The sequence below is a fragment of the Struthio camelus genome, chromosome 7, assembly GCF_040807025.1.
Source record: "Struthio camelus isolate bStrCam1 chromosome 7, bStrCam1.hap1, whole genome shotgun sequence".
In the NCBI taxonomy this organism is placed as follows: domain Eukaryota; kingdom Metazoa; phylum Chordata; class Aves; order Struthioniformes; family Struthionidae; genus Struthio; species Struthio camelus.
In genome coordinates, this window is record NC_090948.1 from 12,505,745 (window position 1) to 12,530,582 (window position 24,838).

Sequence of the window (24,838 nt, forward strand, 5' to 3'; positions counted from 1 at the left end):
AATCTCCCTTGAAGCAGGATAAACTGTGGACACGCTTTATAAAGAGACAAGATACCAGCTCAGAGATTCTCTTAGGGACTCGGCTAAGGGTTTTGACTCCTCCAGCATGCAGTCCACATTGCCAGCATGGGTGTGCCACACCACGCACTGAACTTGTCACTCTACCTCTTTCTTTGGAGCTCCATTACCCCAGTGATGGAAACAAGAAGAGATTCATAAAACAGCGAGTAGAGAAAACACAGCATGAAGTTATGCTTGTAACATGCTACTGGCGTGGTACCACTTTGCCAAAGCTGGGATCACTCATATGGGGCGTTAAAATGCATTACCATGGGGAAATGGGACTACTTGCAAGAGATGCTAAGTGGACTTAAGAGCCTAAATTTTACTTTCAAGCAAAACTTAGAAAGCAGAGATCTATTCAGTCAATGTATCTTGGTTCCTATGGCACTTAGGAACTTTCCAAAAAGATTTTTTTTAAACCTGCAGACTCAAACCCAAACCCTGGAACACCCTTGCATCTATTAGTAAATATCAAATCATCTATTGTGCCTAACTGGGATCTACAGTGGAGATGTTTCAAAAGGAGAAACTAATCTGAATTCATTACTAGCTGTCCAGACCATCTTTATCTGGTTTTAACTGAGAACAATTGTCTGGGAAGCTTGGGGAGGGACGGGGGAGTTCAGAAAGACTCCAGGAATTTTAAAAGGCAATTTGCTTGATTCTGTTCGCTTGGTTATACCATGGTAGGCCCAATACATGAAACTAACTGGACAGAATGGAGAGCTGGATATTGCTTTGCGCTATCCGCTCCACTCCCATCTAAACCCTCTACAGAGGGTATCCAGGATGAGGAACACCACATCCCAGCCATGCCTGCATTAGCAAGTAGCACGGCTCTACCTGCTGAAACGACTGGTGCCATGATCCCAGTGTCCCCAGTTCAGAGGGTTTTACTTTGGACTGATTCTGTTCTGGTCTTGTGGACTGAAAGTACCTCAGCACATTGAGCATGTCTAATTTAGTTTCGGCCACAAAGAACCCCCTCTAATGGCTTTACAACCCCTCCATGCTGTCAGCCAAAGCGGCGGTGATCAGGAGATTCATTTCAAAAGCGTACTCTTGATCAGTACTAAAACACTTATGTAGATACGCCCTTTATTTTCGAGCTAGAAACTAGTAATATCTTCTTGCTTTCTCTTTATATTGCAGAGAGATATAGTAGACAAAAGAGCATAACAGATACCAGATAATGAATACCTGGATACTATTAGGTATTTAGTTACCAACTCGTGATCACAGGTAGTTATTTTTCTTATCTTACATTTTGGTATTTTAGAGAGCTGTTCAGAGAATCTGTCACTTTAAATGCCACAGGAATAAGCTTGAGTCAACAATAACACTTCCTCCAGACTTAATCAGAACTGATGCAAAATAAGAATAAAATATATGGGTGTGCATACATAAAAATCAGTGACTTAAATAGTAATTAAAGTCCACAGAGAAGGGGGTAGCTGAAAGACAGAAAATGGACGGATCTCATGCTCCCACTTCCCAGAGTCTTGCAGACTCGCTGCTAGTTCAGTGATACCCACCTCGCTCCGAGTCTGAGCGGTCAGAGGAAATGGTAGATCCAATGCTGTCCATTCGTATTCGCTCTATCTCCTGAGGACCCTGTAGCTGCTCCAGTCTTCTCTTTAGGAACCTTTGTTCTCGTTCCAGGTTCTCAAGCTGGTGTTGGCTTTTCCTCTCAGCCTCTTCAAGTTTCTGACGTGACCAAATATGTTTCAAGAATTATTTTCATCCTTTTCTCCTTCCCTCCCACCTCCGTTGCCCAGCCACATGCTTTGCTTAGACCTTCCCAGGTTCCAGAAGGATTTATGCTGCAAAAGATCACTGAACCAAGCCGCCTTCCAGTGTCCAGTGACCATGCCATCTCCTCATAGCTTTGCCAGTTCCACAAGTCCTGCTAAGTCATACGCATTGGCATAAAAAGGCTTTGAGGACACAGCATCTCTAATGTAAACTACTTGAATTGTAGCAGTACATGGGTTGTTCCACGTGGGTTAGCCAGCTGCGATACCAAATCTGTCCACAAAGGGGCCCTCAATTCCCTCATGCAAACTGATTCAGTATTTGTTATGATCCACCGTAACACAAAAACATGTCCTGGGAGCTGTGCGTTCCTTGCTGCATGGTTTAGTAGGACTTCTCAGAAACAGGTTTTTTTTAAAGTTATTTATGTAACATACTACAGATTTCTTTGATCACAGCTGGGAAATCTACCAGGGCACTGTTCTTTGTTTTCTATGGCAAGCACATTGCATAAGAAGGGAGTCATTTCAGGCTAACCCTGTCTCCCTTCGGCAGTGCTCTCTCTCTTTCACCATCCTCCCTCCCTCCCACTATCCCGAGCTGTGACAAAGGATTTCAGCCTTTTCCCGATACAGACTATGCTGCATTCTCTTAATGCTTCACTTTGCCAGAAGTGAATCAAAAAGAATGTAGCTAGCAGGATCATAGATGAAACCCCAAGAAGCCAACCACTCTTGCGGTCTGGATTAACACTTCGGCAGTGGAAACTCACTAGCACATCAGAAAAAGCTGCATTTCCCATCAAAACGCACAACCACATCAAAACGCACAGACGTGTCAACCACAGCAGACACGTTTATCTTTAAAGAGCTGCTGCCGTCAACAACCGATCACAAGAAAGAACAAGACCCCTGCTCTCCAATCAATCATTTCTGTCGTTAACAGACTTCATTATAGACTCTAACAGTGCGGCTTGTGGTTAATCATTTTACCATTACTAAGGGGGCAATGCTTTCTTTGCCTCCTCCCTTTGTTTAAAAAAAAAAAAAAAAAAAAAAAGAGGTGTTAGTCTCCTTCAACTCAGATTTACCACTAGGCAGCAAGAGTGAGTGATGGAGTGGCAATTCCAACAGCCCAGAAAGCAGCTGGGAAAAGCAGCTCTTACCTTGATATGTGCTTTGGCTTTGTTCAGCAGCCCCAGCGTTGTGTGCCTGGTGCAGTCTGGTCCTAGCGGTATCAGAACTTTTAAGCGCTCTAGACACAGGCGGAGGTGAGCTCGGCTGCAAGGCGAGAGGCAGAGCATCAGAGCTATGTTTTCAGAAAGGGAATTCGTTTCCTTTTCTGCTTCCCTCCCACCAGACGCTTTTCATGCTTCCCTCCCTTCCCACACATCACAGGACTCCCACAGGTACCAGGACAGACTGCCATTCAACTGTTTGCTCTGCAAACACCAAGGGCTCACCAATACTAGCACTATTGCTGACCTCTGACAGACACTGTTTATATCCTTGCCCTCTGAACTGATAATCTGACTCAACTGGATGAACTTTGGGCAGGACAAGGCACAGAGATAAATGGTACACAGTCTCCTTGGCTTCACATCATTGTTGTCTGCTGTGTTGAGAAGAGCATACATGAAAGGGTTTTGAATGACTAATACCCTGTGCATGTGCGTGCATTGCTGGTTCAGGGACATTTGCTACAAACTGATCTAAGCAATGTTTCTTTCCTAAGCTGTCTTCTAACCACAGGAAAAATTTTGACCCTGGAGCACATCTACAAAGACAGTCAAGTATTTCAGCACTGCTGATGCTCTGAGCCATCATTTCTACAGAATATGGCAACACGTCCTGGGGAAAATGGTTCAGGCAGCAGTGGCAAAGCGTGTTATGCTCACATACAGGAAAACTGCGCCTGCTTTCTCCTGGTTTGTATCATGCATGCAGGAACGATCAGCAGATCTATGCAAAACTATCAAGTGTGAGCTGCCTTTCTCCCTCCCCCCCTCTCTTTCCCAGACATTAATGATTTATGTCCAAACTTGTCATCCCAGTCAATAACAATGACATCACCCCCAGCCACTCACGGTGCAAGAAACACCGGTGCAAAAGCGTCCTTAAAGCCTATCCCAGCCCCTGTTTATGCACAAAGAAACTGAATCTTAGCCTGATCCATCTCAATGCCAAGAGAGAAGGGGGGGGGGGAGGGAAAGGTGCATGGACAGTTCATTTCCATCTTGTTTTTCAAATTCACTATTACTCCCCGTTTGAAAGGGCTGGGGGAGAGGAGTCTGTAATCAGGCAATTATGTCAGTGACAAGCAAGGATGATTAAGGGTGGAAGGGTCAGGGGTTTTGCTGATGAACTGTCAGTGCAGAGGAGCGTTCACTAGCAGTGCCGTAGCTCTAAGCTCCTCAGTGTTTCTATTATAAATCTCTTTACAAAGGGACCATCATCCTGTCTGGAACAGACATAGGAAGAGCCTTGAGGAACGCGTGGTTTTCATTAAACGTTTAATAACTTGCCGGGGGGAGGAGGGAACCATAATCAAAAAAAAAGAAAAATCAAACTGGGTAAAAACAAACAACAAAAACAAACAACAACCCAACCGCCATATCAATTTCATCTCTTCCTCCATCAGCTCATTCTCAGCCAAACTCCACTGACATTTAATCCGCAGAGCTGACATGGGGTCTTTGTACTACCTGCAGACTCATTTTCAACCGACAGCTCTTTCCCAGGCATCAACAGGAGCTGGGCACACCCCCTAGAGGTGCTTTGCCCAACGCCTCAGGAGGACCTGTAGGGACAGCAAGGGAAGAGCGCTGCCAGTTGGCAGTGGCACTACAGTTCATGTCATCCCATGGGAGACCGGATGCTGACTTCTAGCATCTAGAGAGGAAGAGGAGGGTCTTGCAGTTAAGGCCATTCTCGGTCTTAGAACTGATTATTCATTATGCCACAGATTCCCCGAATGGCCACTGGCAAGTCATTTGGTGCTTGTCTTCACTGCAGCATTCACCAAGTCAGAGCTGTCACTGCGCAGTCATCAAGAAGCAGCACAGAGCTGCATCTCTCTCTTCACAGCATGAGTACAACCACTAACCACGCTTCATTGCCTCTATGGGATGAGCCCAAGTTAAAAACGCAGCTTGAACAGAGTTAGGGATGCTGTGCATAGATTTGGGGATTTAGGGGCAGGGCTGATTCCACATAAGCACTTCTTGACCTGTGATCCACCAAGCTCTGTGCTCAGAAGGGACTTGCTATATAGCATTAGCTAGAGGTAGGTGCTGCAGACCCTCCCCTACCCCACTGGGCAAGATGTAGCTCCCAATCCATGGTGGCAACTGCATCACGTGTGCAACAGAAAATAAAATGACTGATGTCAGACGTTTCACAGCACCCTCCTCAATGCAGAAAGAAATGCATAAGGCATTTCCAGCCTAATCCTTGGGCTGAGTCTCAGCATTGGCGTTTTTATGGTCATCAAGAACAGGGACAGGCCTTGCACCAGGAACAGTGATTTCTGGGACCAGTGATCAGCTTTGAGCAGGAAGGAGTGCAGACTGGATTGCCAAGACAACCAAAAGGGCATAAGAGATGCTCTGGGTTGAAAGGACGGCACTAGGATCTGCCATGTCAAAAGTTAGGTCATGCATACACTTGGTGAGAGCAACCATGCTAAGCAGCTGAAAGCTACATGCAAAAATCCAGCCACACAATAAAAATCACAGACACTAAAACACCAAGTGAAACACTTCCCCTTCCGCTCAAGGACCATGGCAGACCAAGGAAAGCAGCTGCACTCTGCAAACCCTGACAAGGGCAGAGATGGCATAAGAGTTAAAAAGCCTGTCCTCATAAGCACCCTGGAAACACAGGCAGAGTTACTTCCCCAGCACGTGTGGTCCCAAAGGGAACATCTGCCCCACTGGGAGAAACTGTTGGACTTTCCACACACTTGGTGCTGCATCAGCTGTGGGTTGATCCACAGCAAGTGTTCCTGCCACTGCAAACACGAGCCCATGCACATCTCCAACCCCAGCAGCCCAGCGACAGGTACAGGGCTTTACACTGCGCACAGGTCAACCTCTGTGGACCTAAGCTCAGTGCAGGCTGGTCCAGACTGGGCACTGCCAGGCCTTCAGCCCTACTCACCTCCTGCTCCTGGAGGACTCCATGCTGGCAGAGCTGCTCAGTCACTCCCTGATCCAATGCTGTCAGGTTAGCAGAGAGCTACCTAGCCTGCAGACTGACCCAGCACATGAGCACGTTGCCTTCCTTTACCAGAATCAAACCAAACACCCTCCTCAGCTCTCTCCTAAGTCAGCACAGAACACTATGTTCAAGACCCATCTCCTCAAATAATACTTTTTTTTTTTTCCTTTCACAATGTGACATGACCACAGTCCCTAACCTCTCTCAACTTCCAGCGACCCAAGCTGACCATTATGCATTCTTAAACCAAAGACTGAAAAGGCAGGTCTGACTCACTGATCGGGGCTTAAGTAAAACACAGAAATAAAACTCTATCAGAACTCAAAAGCATCACCAGAAATTTAACAGAGCTAAAACACACTGTTCCAGAGAGACAGGAATCACAAACCTATTGCTCTTTCTTATCAAGTCCTGGAGCTCTACCTGGACAGCTGTAATCCCACAGGTCAGGCCATGATGCAAATGTCTTTTCCCCTTCTTAACCTGGACTCTGTTGCAATGTGGTTTTGACGATGCTGCAGGCTCTTGTATTCAATGAAAATACCACCATTGTGCAGGCTCCAGACAGAGCCAGACAGCTTTCCCTGTAAACCACTGGATTATGCCAATATTTGACACACCTGCCAATATCTGGAAAAACAAGTCTAAATGCCCATGTTGTTATATAACAGAGAAACAACGTGGGCTTGGTGCAAGGGGCTGACACGCCTCACTGTCTTGATCCCAGGGAAGATAGAGGGCAACACAGAAGGAGAATTCCAGTTTTAGCCGAGGCCATAGCTTTGTACACTTGCTGCAGGGGAGATGGGAGAAGCCAGAGCCCTTCCTCATGTCTAAGGGGCTTCAGGAAAAACAGGCTTCCACATGCTATCCTGAGCACGTGACAGTACTGGATATGCTGAAGCGTCGGCCTCACATACAGAGGACGCAGGGAGTACTTCTGATGAGCAGGGCTCCTCTCCCAAGGAGTCAGCCCGGTGCCTTTGCTTCTGTTCAGCCTGGGGAGGGGGAAGGCTCCTGCTGAGGTTCCCACGTGGGGCATCAGGGTGGGCAGAAACGGAGTGAAGCTCCTGAAACGGCTGAGGGAAACCAGAGCCTGACGCACACCTTTCTGCTACACAGAGCTGAGGACCACCTTTTATCCTGTCCAGCCCAGCCACTCTTGAGTTAAAGGGACTGTCTAGGACAGGGGCTCTCTGCCTTCACTGCTTCTTCCCTGATGAGGGGCCAAAAGGAGCCTAGATGCAAGTTCCTCAGGGATGTGAGGGAGAGCACAGCAAGAACCCCCTCTCCCCTCTGCCACGGGCTGATGCGGGAAGAGTTGCACTGGCCTCTCAGCACCCAGGGCCAGGAGACTGGAGCAGAAGAGCGAAGGGCAAGTCCAGCAGCTCCACAGCCCTGACGGCCGACATGCAACAAGCTGCAGGTGCCTCCACGTAGAAGAGAGTGCCAGCCTCTGAAACGGCAGCCCTGCTGCTGCATGCTGTGCATATACCATCCCTCCTCTCTTTACTTCATGCCTGTGGGACAGCTGGACTGTGTTCGGATTATTTATCTCCTGTCTCCTCGCCACTATCCTCCTCCAAGCCTGAGCCCCTTGGCCCTCTGTCCTGAGCCAGTAGCACCGTGGTGAGCCTGGCCCTTGCTCCACGCAGCCCCTCCTTGCACTTGGCTTTGCCTGGCTGCAGAGGGCTGTAATTTCACAGCCTGCTCTCCTCTCTGCCTCCCAATGACATCATTCGCTCCGATTATATAAAAGTGCTGCGAGGGAGCCTATATTTATGCTTGCTTTTTGCTGCTAGCTTCAGTCGCCTCACTGTAAAATACACATTCAAACCCCTCTGCAGGAACCGGGCTCCTGTTTGCCTTGATCAAAACCGCAGCGCAGGAAAAAGTTTGGGGGCAAAAAAATATCCCCAGAGAAGTGGGGGAAGGAAATGGGGAAATTTTTCAGGGGTGAAGGTAGGATTCAGCTTGCCCACCACTCTGCACCACAGAGAGCTTGGCACAAAGCCACCAATCTTGCCCCCAGAGCTTGGGGACCCATGGTGGCAAGGCAAGCCTTGTATCTGCGGGTCACAGAGGGGCTAGAAACCCATCTGCCTTCAGAGTCGGAAGAGCTCCCCGCTGCGAGGGCCAGCGCAGGGCTGGGAGGGTGCCCTGGCTGGGACCCAAGCACACGCTCCCAAGGCCCGGCGGCTCCGAGAGGGCGCTCCGGGATCTCCGAGCCAAGTGCGCCTCCTGCAAGCCACGGCTGCCGCGTGGCACGAGTGAGCGAGGCAGTCTGCAGCATTAACCTCTCAGAGCCAGGTAATTCCACTCAAGGCCGAGGAAGAGATGTCCTCGGTTTTGGTCAGACCCGGACAAATTCCTGAATGTAAATATTCCCAGAGAGACTGCAGCTTCATACTAGCACTCCCCCTCCCAGCAGCTTCTACCATGAACAGGAGACAAGAAAATTCGCTGCTGAAAAGCCAGTAAAACACGCATGCACGCTTCGCTTGGAAGCGGCAGGTTTACCAGATTCAGCGCTATCCCATAGTCACACATTGCTGATAAACTTCGCTGAATCAAGGCTTAAACATCTGCAACACACACACGTTTCCTATCTTCAGGAGATCAAGTCTCCCTCCTAGCAGGAAGGGACCAACCAGCCTCCAGCAGCATTTCAAACCGCTGAATTCTTATTTTGGTATGCTGAAAGAGAGCATCTGAGGGAGAAGAAAAGCACTTCCCCGATACTTTGGTACTATGCCTGCAGGTCGATAGGGCTTGAATTCAACAACGGATTTAAGCATGTGCTTAACATTAAGAATATGCTTAAGTCCCACTGAGGCTGAATCAGATATTTGATCTCAAAGAGAAGGGGCGGAGGGAGAAGAACAAGCAGAGGGAATATCCTGACATAGGAAAGAACGTTATCATCCTTCCCCTCTGCCCTCCTCTTCCTTCCTCACCTTTTCAAAGAGCCGAGTCTAATTTAACCCTGAAATTAGAAACCGTCAACTTTGTTTGGATTGCAGAGCTAACGGATTGCTTAAAAAGATTCAGGAGGGATCACCGGTTAAAGAAAGCAATTCCTGGAGAAATACAAGTGACCCCACATCAATAATTCATTGGACGAGACTGATTTTGAGATAAAAAGTAATGAGAAACACATTCAAAAAACCACAGGGCATGGAAAATGGGGGAGGGGAAAAAAAAAGGTTTCCCTCTATAAGGAATTCACAGGTCAGGGGCTTACTTATCTTCAACAGCTATCATATGACTTGATGTTTTTCCTTACTCTTGTCTCTAGCCCTTCCCCAAATCCAACCATCTCTGCAGCAGCCCAGCTACCGTTGCCTGGAAGGTTACCTGACCCCTTCTTTACCAACCGCGTCAGGCTTCGGTGAAGGAAGAGTTTGGAGGTTTTGCCAAGCACCTGAATGAGAAGTTGAAAGCCAGTCAAGTGCTGGGGACAGAGCCTGTATTTTCTTTGCTGCAGAGTGTTATGTAATTGCTCCGAGCCCTTGAGCCATGAACAATAAAGCTGTCATGGCTTCGAGCCAGCCTGCAATGAACACAGGCTCGCGCGCACACACACGCGCGCTCACCCAAACTCCACACGACAGCAGAGATGAGATACATGCTTAAAGAAGGAAATCACGCTCAAAAAAAAAATATGCAGTTAGAAGTTAGCATTCTCCACCTGAGCTACGAAATCATTTAAAACAAACCTTTCTTTCTGATTTTAAATCACATTTCTTCTCCTGTTTATTTTTTGTGTTTATTCCAAATTGAACAAGATACTTGGCCATTTGCCCGTTTCCAGTCAATGTCTACTGATGGCTCCCTGGCACACAGAAATACTTGTATTGCAAATGCTAATAAAACGTACCATAAAAAATAAATTGGGAAACAAGTATTTGATATTTACATTTTTAAGCCTATCATTTGAAAGAAACAAAGACATGAAAATTTGGGACAGACAATAACAAGATTTGACATTATAAAGATTATAAAGGTTTGATACTACAAATAGGAATTTAAAGAAAAAACAAGTCCTCCTGGCAAAATATGCATCCTGATCTTAACCAGCCCAGCTCTATGTGCAAAAACTAAAAACGATTATGGACCCAACTGCACTCTCAAGGCAGGGACAGATGAAAAACTAACTGCAAGTGAAGAAGTCACTGATTACATAAAAGCAACAACAATTTAAAAGAAATAAAAATCAGGCAATACAGCTTCTCAAAGCTACACAAATCAATGCACCTCTCACCAGTAACAAGCTGCGTACTGGGGAGATAACTAGTTGTACCGCGCCCAAGGAAACAGCAGCCTGATCCAAGTTCACAGGTGGAAATGAAATACAAATACCAACATCAACGCATTAATGCTCTCTGCCAAAGCAATGCTGTTTGATCACCTCAGTTACAGAAACAAGGCAAGATACATAGGGAAAGGAAGTGTCTTAGAAAGCAACCGAAACAGTCGGAAAAGATAGACAAGTGTTGGGGCACGCAAACTCTTCTCCACATCTGGAACAGAAGCTGCAAGCCTTAAAATAGGGATAAAAGCAAGCTTGTAACCTAAAATACGCTGCCCACATTCTCCATTCTAAACCTTGAAAGAGGCTGTGCCACAGACCACAGAGTCAACCAAGATCAAAGTCCTGCAGCTTTCTTAGCTGGTTTTACTGTGCTTTGCAGCAGACACACAATTCTTTTACAAGAAAAAGGAAAAACATTTGAAAGTGACGTCCCTCTCTCCTTCCCTCCCCCCTAAAAAACAAATAGCTTGTGGAAGAGTAGCCCCAAGCACAGATCCCATCAGTCAGTCACAAAGAGCTAGAAATTTGGGGAGGAAGGCAGCACTGCTGAGGAGAGACCGCTCTTCCCCTAACAAACCCCACCCCGGGTACCAATGCAAGCCCCGCCAGCCTTGCGTGGCAGAGCAGGCACGTGGCAAGGTGAACCCCTGCAGGCACGCAGAAGTTGCTTCTACCCCCAACTCTTCTAGATGGGAAGTCTCATCACTGATTTGAATTTTGGAACGTACTTGGGCTCGTGGCAAACAGAGGTTTCGAGACCAACAAACCTTGCACCAAGGTGTCTGTTGCCACAGCTGGCCTGATCCAATGTGGATCTTTCCAAGTTGTGACTCCAATCTGGAGGGACACGTGCTTACCCCATCCTTCTCTGTCACACGACTTTCAAGGTCTCTCCCTTTCCCGAGGGCCTCCTAGTAACATTCGGTTTTATACCCGAGAGGGCTCTCCTAACTTCATAGTGATTTTGAAGGCATCCAAACTCCTCCAAGGCTTTCCAGAATGAAAAAAGGGGAAGGGAGGGATAGAAGGAGGGGAAATCAGTTTCTAATCCCTTGGTGAGGTATGGGGGATCTGGCAGAACAATCTGGCTGTCTTGCAGAATGGATGTCTCCCAGGTGGCAATACGGAGGGATAAGACGACACTTTTGGCCATATTTCCCAAAGGCCATTCAGCCTGTCCTCCCAAATCATGTCCAGCGGGAGCAGGGGCTAACCTACAAACACCTTGATCCACGTGGACACGTGGGAGAGCTCCAGCTTTGAGGATTAAAGCCACAGCACCGCACACACAGCTGTGAAGAGGACATTTTTGGAAGACTCAGGGTCTTGCTCTCATCTCAGAGCACTTCTGAGAGCAGGAGTGCTCCCATCTCTCACCGATTCATTCCGATCTGGTACAGCATCACAAAGGCTGGACTGTCTGCTCAGCTATGGACCACCAGCCTTCATCTTTCTGTCTGTCCGCATTTTGTTTCTATCCTACTCTCTGAGAGTCTACTGGATCGGAAACTCTTTGGGACAAGAATATAAGTGCCAAATGTAAGGAGGGCTAAACATTATGCCATCGCTGCACTCAGAAATCATAAATCAGATCATAAATAATGAGATTAAAGCAATATTAAGATTCTGAAGCTGAAGTGATATATCTGAGGCTATTCCCCCCTCCCCCCCCACAATAACTCCTGAGCCATCGGGACCCATTTGTTGCATGTCTTGTACCTTTCCTCTTTGAACTAGAAGGCTAGAATACAGAAAGTAAAAAGAATAAAACAGAGATAATTCATAATCCCATAACTCCCAAAAGTAGGATGCTTGAAGAACTGCTAAAAAAAATTGAATAGTGACACTCACAATAGCAAAAAACGATACTGAGAAAGAATAATTTTGGAAGGCGCCTCCCCCAGAATGAACTATTAACTGTTCAGTAAAATGACTACTCATCCTTTTCTAGCCCCTTTGATCTTCACAATCACCAATGTAACAGTTCTTCAACCCAGTTAAAAAAAGATCAAATATAACAGCCTGCGCTTTGCAACGAGTACATGATGAGAGCAGCATAGGTGGGCATCTGCCCAACAGAGAAATTAAGTCCATCAGTGACTGGCGTTTCCCTTTTGCCCCTTCGTTTTCATCCAGATGTAGTGCAGAGCAATCAGTGTCTGTTCATCTGTTCCTCTCCCTCTCTCCACTCCTCTACGGCTTTCTGCCTTTCTTTGAAAGCAATGAAATACGGGTAGTTGTTAAGAGATGTCAAACAGACTCTTCTCCAGAGTATCTGCTGCTATTAACTATTTATCAAAGTAAATCCCCCCTAAAATTATATACTGGGGGTCTACTATTATTGATCTTGGCCATTATCCACAAAGTATTTTAATCACTGTTGAATCTAATTAACTGAACTTTAATCTACTGTAGCACGATACATGAAGTTACCAGCTAACCCCCTTTTAGGCTCAGCTGTGCTTACTACAGTATGCTAAACCCTATAGCCATCACAGGCTGTAAATGCTCTATTATCACGTTCCTTTTCTGACCCAAAAAACACAGCCTACTTCCTGCTGGTACGGTTGCATCTAGGTGCATCTTCCACAGAGCAGTTTGGCATGAACTTTTTGATCACGCTTGCTCCTGATAAAGCGGATCTCTTCCTGCTGGGGTCGTGGTGCCACAATATGGTTACAATGCTGCATCTGGCTATCAAGGAACATGCAAAGCGAGCCTTGAGCACCAACATGCAGCCCAGTCCTGTTAATTATAAAGCCCAGATTACTCCAATCTAATAAAAATTCTGCTTTTGTTAAAAGGCAGTTAAAAATAGAGACCCACTCTTTAAATAGCCAGTGTCCTGTGCCCTCATTCTCACTAATACCATTATAATCTCTCTCCTAGGGATACACAAGGTGTTCACAGTCAGTCTGGCAATGCCACTCCAACAACAGCAGCGTCCACCTCCACTCTGGCAACATCCCTGCAAAGTGGCTGTGCCATTCATCAGAAACGGGCTTCACCGGAGAGGCGGCAGTAACCTGCTTTGCTGCGACCTGCGGATTTTCAGCTTTACTGCTAGAATTAGGTCACCAGCAAAGATAGCTGAGATTTTCCAAACTCACCAGCTATTCTCGATTCTTCTGTACAGAGGTTTCCTGGCTAAGAGCCAATCTTTTGGAAAGAAATAAGCAGGTATTTCAGCCTCCTGTGAGGTTTCTGCAGTCAGACTCTGAGAAGCAGAAAAACCCTCCCTGCTGAATCCTCACCTGCCTCTAAAACTGCTAGGCACATGGAAAAGCTCACCAGCTTAGACCCAATACCACCGAATCCTAGCAGCCTCTCAAGGAGCAAGGACAAGTGCGGTGCGCACCAGAACAGAGGTGAATTATCAGTGATCTGTAGAGACCTTTGAAAGCCGGCTGCCTGCACCGAGACTGGAAGAGTCAGGCTGTCTGCTTCCCACCAGGCCGCTGGAACGCGGCACCTTTTCCTACCCCTGGGACCGCTCCCGTGGCTGTGGCCAAAAAGCCACCCAGGTTCCACAAGGCACCACAAGCAGGAAAGGCGCAGACAGCATCTCCAACCAGAGCCTCCGTTCCTCCAGTACTATCAAAACCAACCCTGGTTTTTGGTGCTACTAAACATAGTCACCCTTTAAACTAATAACAGAACTAATCGTTGAAGAAAGCAAGCACTTAGCTTTGTAAGACATTTGTCCATCAGTGAAAGAGTAAAGACTGCTACCAACCTGCTGTTTGGGATAACGTATTTCCTGTTTTCAAAACAATGAGCAAGAAATATGGCAATATCAAGAACACATTGTGATCTGGTACTTTTGTCATTAACAGGAAAAGGTGAAAACCAGACTATCTGAGATTCTTTAAATTGCATAGATATACTACTGCTACAAAAAGCTATTTTTACTGTTCATTAAGACAGGACTGGTGTTTTCCACCTTATACCTTTTTTTTGAAATTATATTCCAGTTTCCTCACCTCACGGAAGCAAATTGGAATACCTGATGAAAAGATATTCTAAGAACGTGACAACCTGGAATAGCTGTTTACACAAAAGCTTTTATACCGGAAGAAAAGCATGTGCTCTTAATCTAACACCACTTTATGCTGTCAGAAATATTTAAGGAGTCAAATATCTACCGTACCTTTCAGGTATAGCAGGCATGCATCTGGAACAGAGGAAGCAGTGCATGTAATTTAACCTTGTAAAATTATTTTAAATTTAATCTCAGACTTGCCAGGGAAAAGGAATTACCAGCAAGAAAGCCACTATCAAATAAGTGGTTCAAAAAGAGAGAGGGGGGGAAAAAAAAAAGAAAAGAAAATCACTGTAAATAGGAAGAAGAACTGAAGAGATCCTAGCACTATTTTTCCCTATTGGATAGGGATTTCTGCACACAAAACAACAGTAATGTTGTATTTCAGAGTCGAGGCGTTAGCTAACAATAAGTGCCAAGTAGTTTTAAACCAAGTTAACTATACGTTATGCAGCAGGGGAATCTGAACAGAGAAGTGGAACTCCCAGCATCATGGGAGGAGACAAGTCACATCCTGCTCTCACACCTACTGAGGTAAGTCCCTCTGTAAAGAGGTACCAGGGAATGCAAAAATGCACCTTTCTTCTGCTTTACTGGTATGATGTGCTAATTTAAAGTTCTTGTGCATCAATACAGTTTGTCCACACAGAAGCAGGGTTATCACCTAGAAAATTAAAATAACGTAAGTAAACTCGGGGTGGGGGGGGCACCTTACCCTTTTCCTTTAACTACTTGTCATACTTCCCTTGCATTTTCTCGCTCTTCCCAGAGCGTGTATGAAGGCCAAGAGACATAAGGTTGCTCAAATCCCAAACAGGGAACATGCATGAAGCTGGCCACTTGGAAATCATTTCCTTGGGCAAGAAATAAAGCAAAACACATCCATAAATGAAAATTGCTCAACTTTTTTCAGCTCAGCTATGAAATTCCCAAATCCTTCCAACAGGGCCCCAAAAGTCATTCTATTAAGTACAGGACATTCTTCCTAGTAAGCTCTTCATCAGCTGGAGAAGATCATTAGGACCCTTGCCTTGGTCAGCAAGGCTGCAATTGGACATGATTCTCATTCCCCAAAATAGCTGCAGTTGAGTAAACTAACGTTTGTCGGAGAATTAGCTGCCTTACGCTTACTCACTCTGTATTCTCCCAGCAGGAAGAAGGTTAGGATCCTACCTGCGAACAAACACTGAGAGGTTCACAGTTCGTTTGGGGCACAGAGAGAGGAGCTGAAACATCCAGTCCTCGTGTTGGTTTCCATTTGCTCAACTATCAGGACAGTATTAAAAAAAAAAAAAAAAAAAAAAGAAAACAACTACATGAGTTTTCAGAAGTATCTGCAATGATACTGCACCACAATCACTCCCCCTCCTCTTTGTTATTTTGTAGCACTTGTGTTCCTCATAGGACATCGCAGATTTGGGCAAGATAAATTATTTTATAGTCACACATTTTCTATACATTGCCCCATCTTGGGATCACTCCTTTGTTTCAGGAATTCCTGATGTTTAAAAAGCCAACCGAACAAAAACAGCCTAACAGAGGATCTGCACTGCAACTCATTCACCTAGGAACAACTTATCAATGCAGCTACGGGGGACTTCATCAGCAGCAAAACCAAATGGCAAATCAAGAAGCACACAGTTCTCAACTTTCCCAGTACAATGCTAGTCTGAAGCCCGCAGAATCTGCACGCGTCTTTGGGATGGGCGAAACAACAGTGGAACAGAGCCAATGTCTCAACTTGCTTGCTCCACAAACAGGGAAAGGTCACGTAGCAGGCAAGGTCTTTAAGTGAGAGTCAGGCGACCTGTCTGCAGAGGGCTTGCATGACCTCAGGTAAATCCCTTGAACTGAAGCACGCACTGCTCATCCACAGAATGGATGATTCTAATCCTAATTCCTTCACAGAGTACTGCAAAGCTAAATCCACTCTTGTTTTTCGGGTGCTCATGTGGTTCAGCAATGACACTTGTACGTGAAGTGCCTGGACAGCAGGCAACTTTGGAAAGTTAATTCATTCAGCTTTCACAGCTAGCTAATAACACCTCGGATACAAGATGGCCACGTTTTTCAAAAAAAGATCAATAACTCCTCGCTCCTTCCCACATATGGGCAGCAAAAAGCTTCTTCATCTGAGGCCTCTTCTTGAAGTTGTCCCTGAAATGGAATTTCAGCAAAGTTCTCAGGAGTTTTGCCTGAATAAGGACCACAAGATGAAAGCAGTAATGCCGACTTTGCAATCAAATCACCATAACACTTCTTATTTCTTTAAAACATTTAGTTTCTGTTGTGCCACTGTTAAAGCACATGTCCAAAAGATTCGGGCCCCATTAAGATTCGGGCCCCATTAAAAAAAGCACCTCAGCTACCACCTGGCCCAGAAAAGTAAATACAAACACCTACATAAGATGCTTCCCTTCCTTTTTGTTTTTAGGTTACATAGAGTCACACACTGCTTTTATGTGGCGGAGAGAAAACCCTTGACTCCAGGTGCTGGGATTTGCAAGTCACAGAACATCACCAGAATTGCAGTAGAGATTGCAGGAGCTGCCAAGACTAATCATATTTTCACTTTCGATAACAGAACAGTTTTAACAAATGCTCCTTTACAAAGGAAAAAGCCTTCGAGAAACCCATTCAGTTTGCTTTCCCTGCGTGCCTCAGGAGAGCTGCAAGGCAGCACTGTCTGCACAGACCTTAGAGTCAACTTGAAGGGCTTATGGGAATCCACTACTTCTGCACAACATCTCTCCACTTGGGCTAACCACTTACAAGTGTGCTCAACCCATGGCATAAGCCCCTTTCCCCTGTGCTCTTTTCCCATTGCATATATTTTTCTCAGAGATCATTAAGAAAAAAAACCTCAAGGAAACTCCAATGTTACACTCGTGAATCCACAGGGCCTCTGCATGCTTTGCAGAAGTACGCTCCAACAGACACAAGATTTCCCTTCTCCTCCCCCTCTGCAATCCCTGCACCGAAATGCATCCCCATATGTGCTTTTTCCAGCGCACACCAAGCCTGTAAGCTGCTTTTCCAAGCCAAGAAAAGTTTAAAAGAGGTCACACCACAGAGAACAGTCTACGCATTTCCTAAGAGGGTCATATTACGTAGAATATCCAGCAGAGACAAAGTGCTCTCATCCGGTTTCCCACTTCTTTTGGCATCAAAGTTGCTATCCTGGGTAGGTGAAGTTGCCAACATATGGACTGGGAAACGGGAAGAGGAATACTTTTTTCTACCCCGTTTTCTCAAACGGAATTCCCAGGAATACTGCCAGGGTCTAACAGATTTATTCCTGTTCCAAAAGCTGGCTACTGCATTCAGTGTTCAGGGCTTCCTCTTGCACACAGAGGCACGCACATTCGGTTGGCTTTTCTGTTCTCCTAGAGCAATGCTGAAACCATTTTCTTCCGAGTTGGACATTAGGAAAAACTTTCTAGTGGTAACAACAGTTATTCAGTGCAATGGGTTGTACTGCTCCCTAGGCAATCCTGTCAGAGGTCCCTGACAATCTGTCAGGAACGGCCCCAGGACAAAGACGGACCAACTGAAGTCTGCAGGCACCTCCTCAGCCCCATCTTTGATTACTCCGTGAAGCACTACACAAATCTGAAGACTGTAGCTTCTTGCTCTCTTTTAGCTATAGGGCCCAAGAGGGCTGCAGAGGCAGCCTGCTGAGTCTCTGGAAAGCGAAGGGGAATTTTGCCACGCTCATCTATGACCCTGCTGACAAAGCAGCAGATTTACTCCAGAATGGAAGCTGTAGCTGCTGTGTGCAGCTGGCAAATGGCAGTAACACCACATGCGTGAGAGCACAGAGGCAAAGGAAAGGGAGGATTAGGAGGCCTCTGCAACACAGTTCCCACTAAAGGAGGGGACAATTCCTTCCATCAATATAGGCTGATGAGGAAAGTACAGGAGCAGAGCCAACAGCAAGAGGGTCTGCAAATGCTGAGATAGCACCATGACTTATCATTTTCCAGATGGGAAACTGGAAAGGAATTGAAATTCTTCCTTGGCTAAGGAAGAATTAGCTATAGAGGAACACGTGCACTAGAGCAGGTAGCACGAGACCAGAGGAAAGATTCGCAGCAAATGGATGATCCGCAGAAGGGAACGAGCACCCCAAGCCTTGTGGGAAACAAGAGGAAGCAGCCAGATCTCAAGGCTACAAGCATCTCGCAGTCTCAGCTGCTGTTGCTCTCACTCTTCCTCACCTAGAACAACTCTTATCTCAAAGGGGAGCGTTCCCCCAGAAGTGGCTGAAACCAGCTACCCCCCAGACACCCCAGCTAGTTTTCTGCACGCAAGTTAGCAGCTGCAAACAGGGAAAAGAGCAGCCAGCTCTGAGGAGCGCAGAGATGTGGTCTATGAGAAACATTAGATAAACTAGGAAACAAACAGAGCTCAAGAGAAAAAACCAAGCTGGATGCACAGCTGGGGCTCTGTCTTTTCCCTGTTAAAGAGATGGGCACACAGATTTTAACTGCAAGCTCTTTGTACGTGCTTGCACGTAACCGTGTGCATCTGAGCAAGTGTGAACGCTCACCCTACATTCAGCCTCTTGACATTACTGAAGTGTAGTTAATTAGTGATATTTTCTGAGCTTTATGGAAGATTGCCAAAAAAAATAAGAAGAAATTTGACAGGGCAATGCAGAACTCAACCTGCCCCAGGGAACAAGGCCAAATATGTGGAATGAAGGACACGCGGATACAAAGCAACTTCTTTTTGACCTCTATTTTCTATGATAAATCTGCTACTGTACTCCCTCTTCTCAGACTAACTCACTTGAAGAATTTCACTGAGTTTCTAGACGGAGCAGAGTCTAAGGACCGACCACTGGCTATGTTCAGTTTCAGGGAACGACACCAAGTGTTCAACAGGCTGGGCCTTTAAGTAGCATTGAAAAGTCCCTCCTGGGAGGAGATGGTGCAGAATGCATCACCCAGGACTTCCTCAAGCTCTGGGAGAGCCTGAGCATTTCTTTCCGCATAATCTAGCTCTGATGGGAAGGAAGAGAGAATGCACTACAGTAGCAGATGGGAATCCTGGCAGCTGTCTGTTGTCAGGTCCTGACAGACGGTGTTGGCTGACCAGAGTCCTCTTCTAGGCTGAAGGTAGGCATAGCGCACCCTGCAGGGGTGATCTGCTGCTGAACCCTCCTGTTCTGTCCCTTTGCTCTTCTCTGCTGCGCATTAGAAGACCTACCCATAGGCAAATAAGCGGCATCAGCTCCCTTTTCCTTCCCACATGTCCCCTTTGATCGGCATGTGCTTCTGCCAGCCTTCACCCCTATAGGAGGCTGTTCGCTTTTCCTCTACAAACAAGCATGCCAACTCATTCGTATTAAGAGTGTTTTCTATCAAACGTTCTCCCTTCGGTTGCATCATTTGGACAGCCAGCAATTTGGGGCAGTAACCCTGGGCACTGCTCTCCGAATGACCAGGCACAACTACAGCACTGTAAAGACAACCAGGGGGAAGCATCAAGTGCCCAAGTGATTTAGGAACAAGAATTCATTTGAGAGTCATTCAAGATCTGTTCTTCTGAATGGACACTTTAAATAGCCATTCCACCCTACTTCAGTAATTGGCCAACTCAGAGATAGTCACACTTACAAAGTCAAGTGGTGCCTGCTAAGTTTTGTGCAACTGTTTACTACCCATCATGACAAAAACCACATCCGTATCATATGAAACCTTATCACCTTGGGCCATGCGTGCACCCACGGATACCACTCACAGTCTATTTCTAGGAAAGCAACACCGCATTTCAAGCCCATGTCCTGTTTGCAGTGGAGGTTTCAGTACGTAAGCTTTTTGTACCCATTTCTGGTATGTCTCCACCTTTCCCTCAGCCCCTCCTGGGCAGGCTCCCTTGCACAGGCAGTGACAAGATCACTATGCACTGGTTGCACCCCCTTTTCTGCCTCACCCTCTGTGAGCCTGGGAGCTGAACACGCTAATTTGCGGAGCCTCCCATTCACAACGGTGCCTTCATCTTGAGTCTTGCTGTGCTCGACCAAGACTCCTGGGCAAAAAGCTGAGAGCAAAAGGCATCCATCCTTTCCGCAAGCTTTCATTTTCCCCTAAATAACTCACGCTGTTTTATGAACACTCTCTCAAAGGTAAATAATTAACAGGGACAAGGGACAGAAAAAAAAAAATCTTACCACACAGCTAAGGAGAAGTGATGTGCAGGCAGCAGTGTACACATAAAGAATACCTTCAAAAGACAGCTATTAATTTTTTAAATGGAGTATCAGGCAAGAGACCTGACTCACCCCATTGCACTGAGATCCAGGGATTCTTAAGCACTCCTTCAGACTCAGACAAATCCAAAACCGTTATGAGAGACTCACTAATATCTGGCACACAGAAGCACCACCTTTAGAAAGGGGACACTCCAATTTTGTAAAGGCACAGCAAGGATTTACCGAAGATTAAAGACAAGAAGCTCTAGGTAGAGATGACCTGTATTTCTACACAAATTCAAACTGCCAAGACACACAGAAAGTGAGTCAGGTAGCAGATACCGTTGGGCTTTCCTGTCACTGTGTACCACCATGCTCCTGACTTAGCCCTGCCTGCGTTATCAGACGTTTTCACGGGAGGAGAACTCCTGACCCTTGGTTGCACGTTGCCCGTTTAATTGTTTTATGGTCGTCACATGCACTGCTTGGGAGGAAACCTGCCTCGTCTGCTTGCCCACAGCTATGCAAACTGCTCTCATGCCAAACAGTGCCAGGCTGGGACTCTCCGAGACAGACTGATTGCTGGGGTGAGCAGCAGCACTTGCAGCCGGAGGACTATAACAGCAGTGGCAGAATGAAGCCCGCTGCTTTCATGTCCTGGACTAAGCTAAGTAAACCTGTTATACACGCAGCTCAGTGTATAATGCAACTCAGCGGGCTCCTAAAGTAAGTGGCTAGATCACACTGACACCACATAAGAGCCCCCAGCAGCAAAGGTACCTTCGCTTTGTGCCCCTCTTCTCTTTGCAGAGGGGAGAAGGCACGAAGGCAGCAGGAGAGTGTCACCCCTCACCTCCTAGCCCTGGGTAACGACGACAGGCAGGACAGTGGGAGGGATATGACGAGCGAGAAAGAAACTTAGAACGGAAGCAGAGGTGGCAGGGGAGAGACTTGTACACCCACGGGTCAGGCCCTGCATCTGTGTTTGTGCTCCCCACCCACTGAAGGGGGGTCTGACAGCTCTTCCCTGCCTCCTTAGAGTATCGTAAGGAAAAGGGTTCTCCAAGTTATGATTTTTTGGTAAAAAGGGGCCACACCCACAAAGGAGAATGAGAACGTTTCTTGCCTATATTTCCTATTCCACATTGAGTTTTCCTTTGGTTATCACAAGGCTGCACGGGCCGTGTTGCTATAGTACCCTCAGCAAGTATATCAGATATAAATATAGATCAGCACACACAAACACCTGCAGGCAACTCTAGCTTCTGCCCCAAGAGTACAAAGTCCTGAAACTTGTAGTTAACAGGTAATCTGTCTCAGAAATTATATTCCTATTACCTCATCTTCTCTGAAGCAGAAACTCCCCAGGTGGCTTTTAGCTAGTAATGCTTCCAGGCCCATGAGTAACGTTAGTTACTTCAACAAGACAAGTTGTTGCAGCAGAATTTCTGGCTCTTGGCATTTCAACAAAACAGCACCCCAGGAAAAAAAAAAAAAGCCTGCAGAGTCGCTAGCGATGCATTTGGGAGAGGTATGGGAAATACAGAGCCCTGACAGGACTGAAAACCGAGCCAGGAAAGCACAAAAAGCTTGACTTCCTACCAGGGGCCAGAGTCTTCCCTGTTCCAATCCCATTGATTGCAGGTAGGTTTGCCTAGTCTTTATTTCTTCAGGACACCCATAAATATATAGTAAAGGAAAGGGATCAGCCTAAAAGAAAACTGGGGCAACACACCCAAACAGAAATTTGAAGATGCAAGTTTGGGAAGGGACTCAAGAACCAAAGCTGGCAGTGGTGCACTCCGAAATAGATACCACCTAAGTATGAGTGACTGCCTTTGTAACTCATCCACACCACCTCCTAACTCCCTTAAAGCAGGGGACAACCAGTAAGGCACTACTTGATACCAGCTGGATTCACTACTCCAGAATTTTTAAGTGCAGAACTCCAAATGCAAGAACTCAGCCAGCAAGTCAAGAGACCTAGCTCTAGAGTAGGTTTCTTCCTCACACGTGGGTAACCTCTGAAGTCTCCCTTCTGGGAGACAAAAGGGCGAAGAAAAGATTTTCAGCATCAGAACCTCATGGTAGCCCAAGTAGTCTGTGGCGATGCTTTTTTCTATACTACGGGAGAAAAATACATCAGCAAGCATCCCTAAAATTTTGTGCAACGCTCCTCAAACAAGAACATTTTGCTTTGAGACAGAGTATCCAAAATAATAGTACTGTTCCTTTTCTTTTTCCTTTTCCCATTGCTATTGGATTCATAGGGGAGGTGAGAAGAAAGAAAGGAAGGAATTTACTCTTCACTGAATTATTTTGAATATATTAAAAAAGCACACACACACACACTCTCTCAAACAAGAAATTCCAATACGAGCAGTGCTGAAGGACTTCCAACAAAAAGAAGATCATTGTTTCCTTCAGAATTTTGCATGGAAACTAACTGCCCCTTTCAAGCTGCTTTACTCAGAGTTCAAAACGTTCTGTTGTCCGACCAACACGAAACAAAGCCTTCACAGACTTCAGATTGTGCAAAAACGGCATTTTGATTCACTTACAAGGTGGCATATCTCATGAACAAGCATAGCGGTCAGCCAAAGAGACCTTATCTGCGTTTTACAACATCCGACTGGTGAGTTCCTGGAGCAACGCAAAAAAATAACAGCAACATAGCAAGAGGCAGACTGACACTAAGCAGTGATGAACGTAACTGAACATGCACAGAAAGAACTACTCTAGTTCAGACCCAAGAGAGCCCCACAGACTTCACTCTCCACATTAAGCAAGAAGTGGCAGATCAGTGAAGTAGTTACCTGGCTCTCGCTCCCAAACTAACCTATGTTTCAGGCACATGTTTTAACTTGTTAAAAATTGTTGGTCCCAGCTGTAAATAGTTGCATTTGTCAGTCCAAGCTCCAGCTCCTGCTCTGTGTCGGTCACTGAAACAGGAGGATTTAGCCACAGCTCCCACAAGGACCACATTGGATCAGGGCACGCTCCGACCTTTGGATGTGTCAAAGGAAGATGCATGCTTAGCTGTACTGGCCGTGGTTTGGCTGCCGCAGGGAAAACCACAGGTTCCAAGTTTTATTAATAAGGAAAACAATATGTACTGTCAACATTTGCAACGTGAAGTTAACATGAAAACAAAACTGACTCCAGAGGACAAATGAAATTTACTGGATTCGTTTCTTGTTCCAGCTCTCCTGATAAATAGCACTGAACTTACCGCCGCACCGATCAGTCGGCTCAAGACAAATACTGCTCAGGTTGCCTTGGCAAGCACATAACCACAACAAAAGCACAATCATGCATTCAGAGTAGCAGGGACTCACTACGCTTTCCCTTCCCTCTCTCTTCCCAGCCTAGACAGCAAGTCTGCACCACTTAAAGCCAGAACTATTTAAACGCACTGCGCTCTGCATTTTGCTAACACAGACACATGCAAGCTCCTGTTCTAGGGGAACAGAACGAGGTTACGTAATTGCTGCAGAGCCCGAGAAAACCACGTGTTTCAGTGGAAACAGACCCAGGTCAGGCTTTTCTCCTAAATGTTCAGCAGGGCTTTTCCCCTGTCTCTCTCCTGCTACCTCAAACAGTCAGCTCTGTAGGAGAGAGCTTTTTGGAGAAGCGCTCTGCCATTAACTGAGCCTCTCCCGTTAAAGGAAGAAGGCACGGGGAAATCACAGAAGATATGGGAGATCCTGATAAGAACCACAGTACTCGATCACTGCTACACGTTCGATTTCTTCACTGTTTCTGATCACCTCAGAACACACTGAAGAGAAAGGATCTTACACCATTTTACTCCGTGCTTTTTCCTTAAGCACAATTCTTCCAGCAACTTGGCTTAGAATTGGTTTTGTCCTTCCTGGAATTTGCTTTGCGCACTCACCTTGCTTAAAAAGAAAAGGAGGGAGGGAGGGATCTTTTGGAGAGCTACAAAACTACTAGGATCTTCAGAAAATTTGGATTTCAAAATTTCTCCCAAGGCTTCTCCCCCCCCTCCTCAAATCTGCCTGCTGTTTGAACTACATTATTGTTATCAGAAGGAAAGCCTGCCCTAATAACTCATTCGTTACCCAGTTACTCAGCTTCGTTTTCCTTCTCTTTGCTGCATTACAATCCCAAGAGCAATCCACTCATCCAGTCTTGTAAGATAAGCCAAAATGAAATTAAAAAAAAAAAATTAGCAAAACTTACCCCCTGCCCCCTACACACACTGCTGGGGAGACTTCTTT

General features: G+C 46.1%; 1 protein-coding gene across 2 annotated transcripts in view; it reads right to left on the reverse strand.

Moving 5' to 3' along the window:
* MXI1 (MAX interactor 1, dimerization protein) overlaps window positions 1–24,838 on the reverse strand; it is a 57,097-nt gene that overhangs the window by 2,025 nt on the left and 30,234 nt on the right. For both annotated transcript variants that reach the window (XM_068949648.1, XM_068949649.1), the window contains exons 4-5: window positions 2,984–3,098; window positions 1,599–1,770 (exon numbers count right to left, since the gene is read on the reverse strand). In XM_068949648.1, coding sequence (XP_068805749.1) covers window positions 1,599–1,770; window positions 2,984–3,098 — 287 coding nt within the window. The remainder of the gene's footprint in view (window positions 1–1,598; window positions 1,771–2,983; window positions 3,099–24,838) is intronic.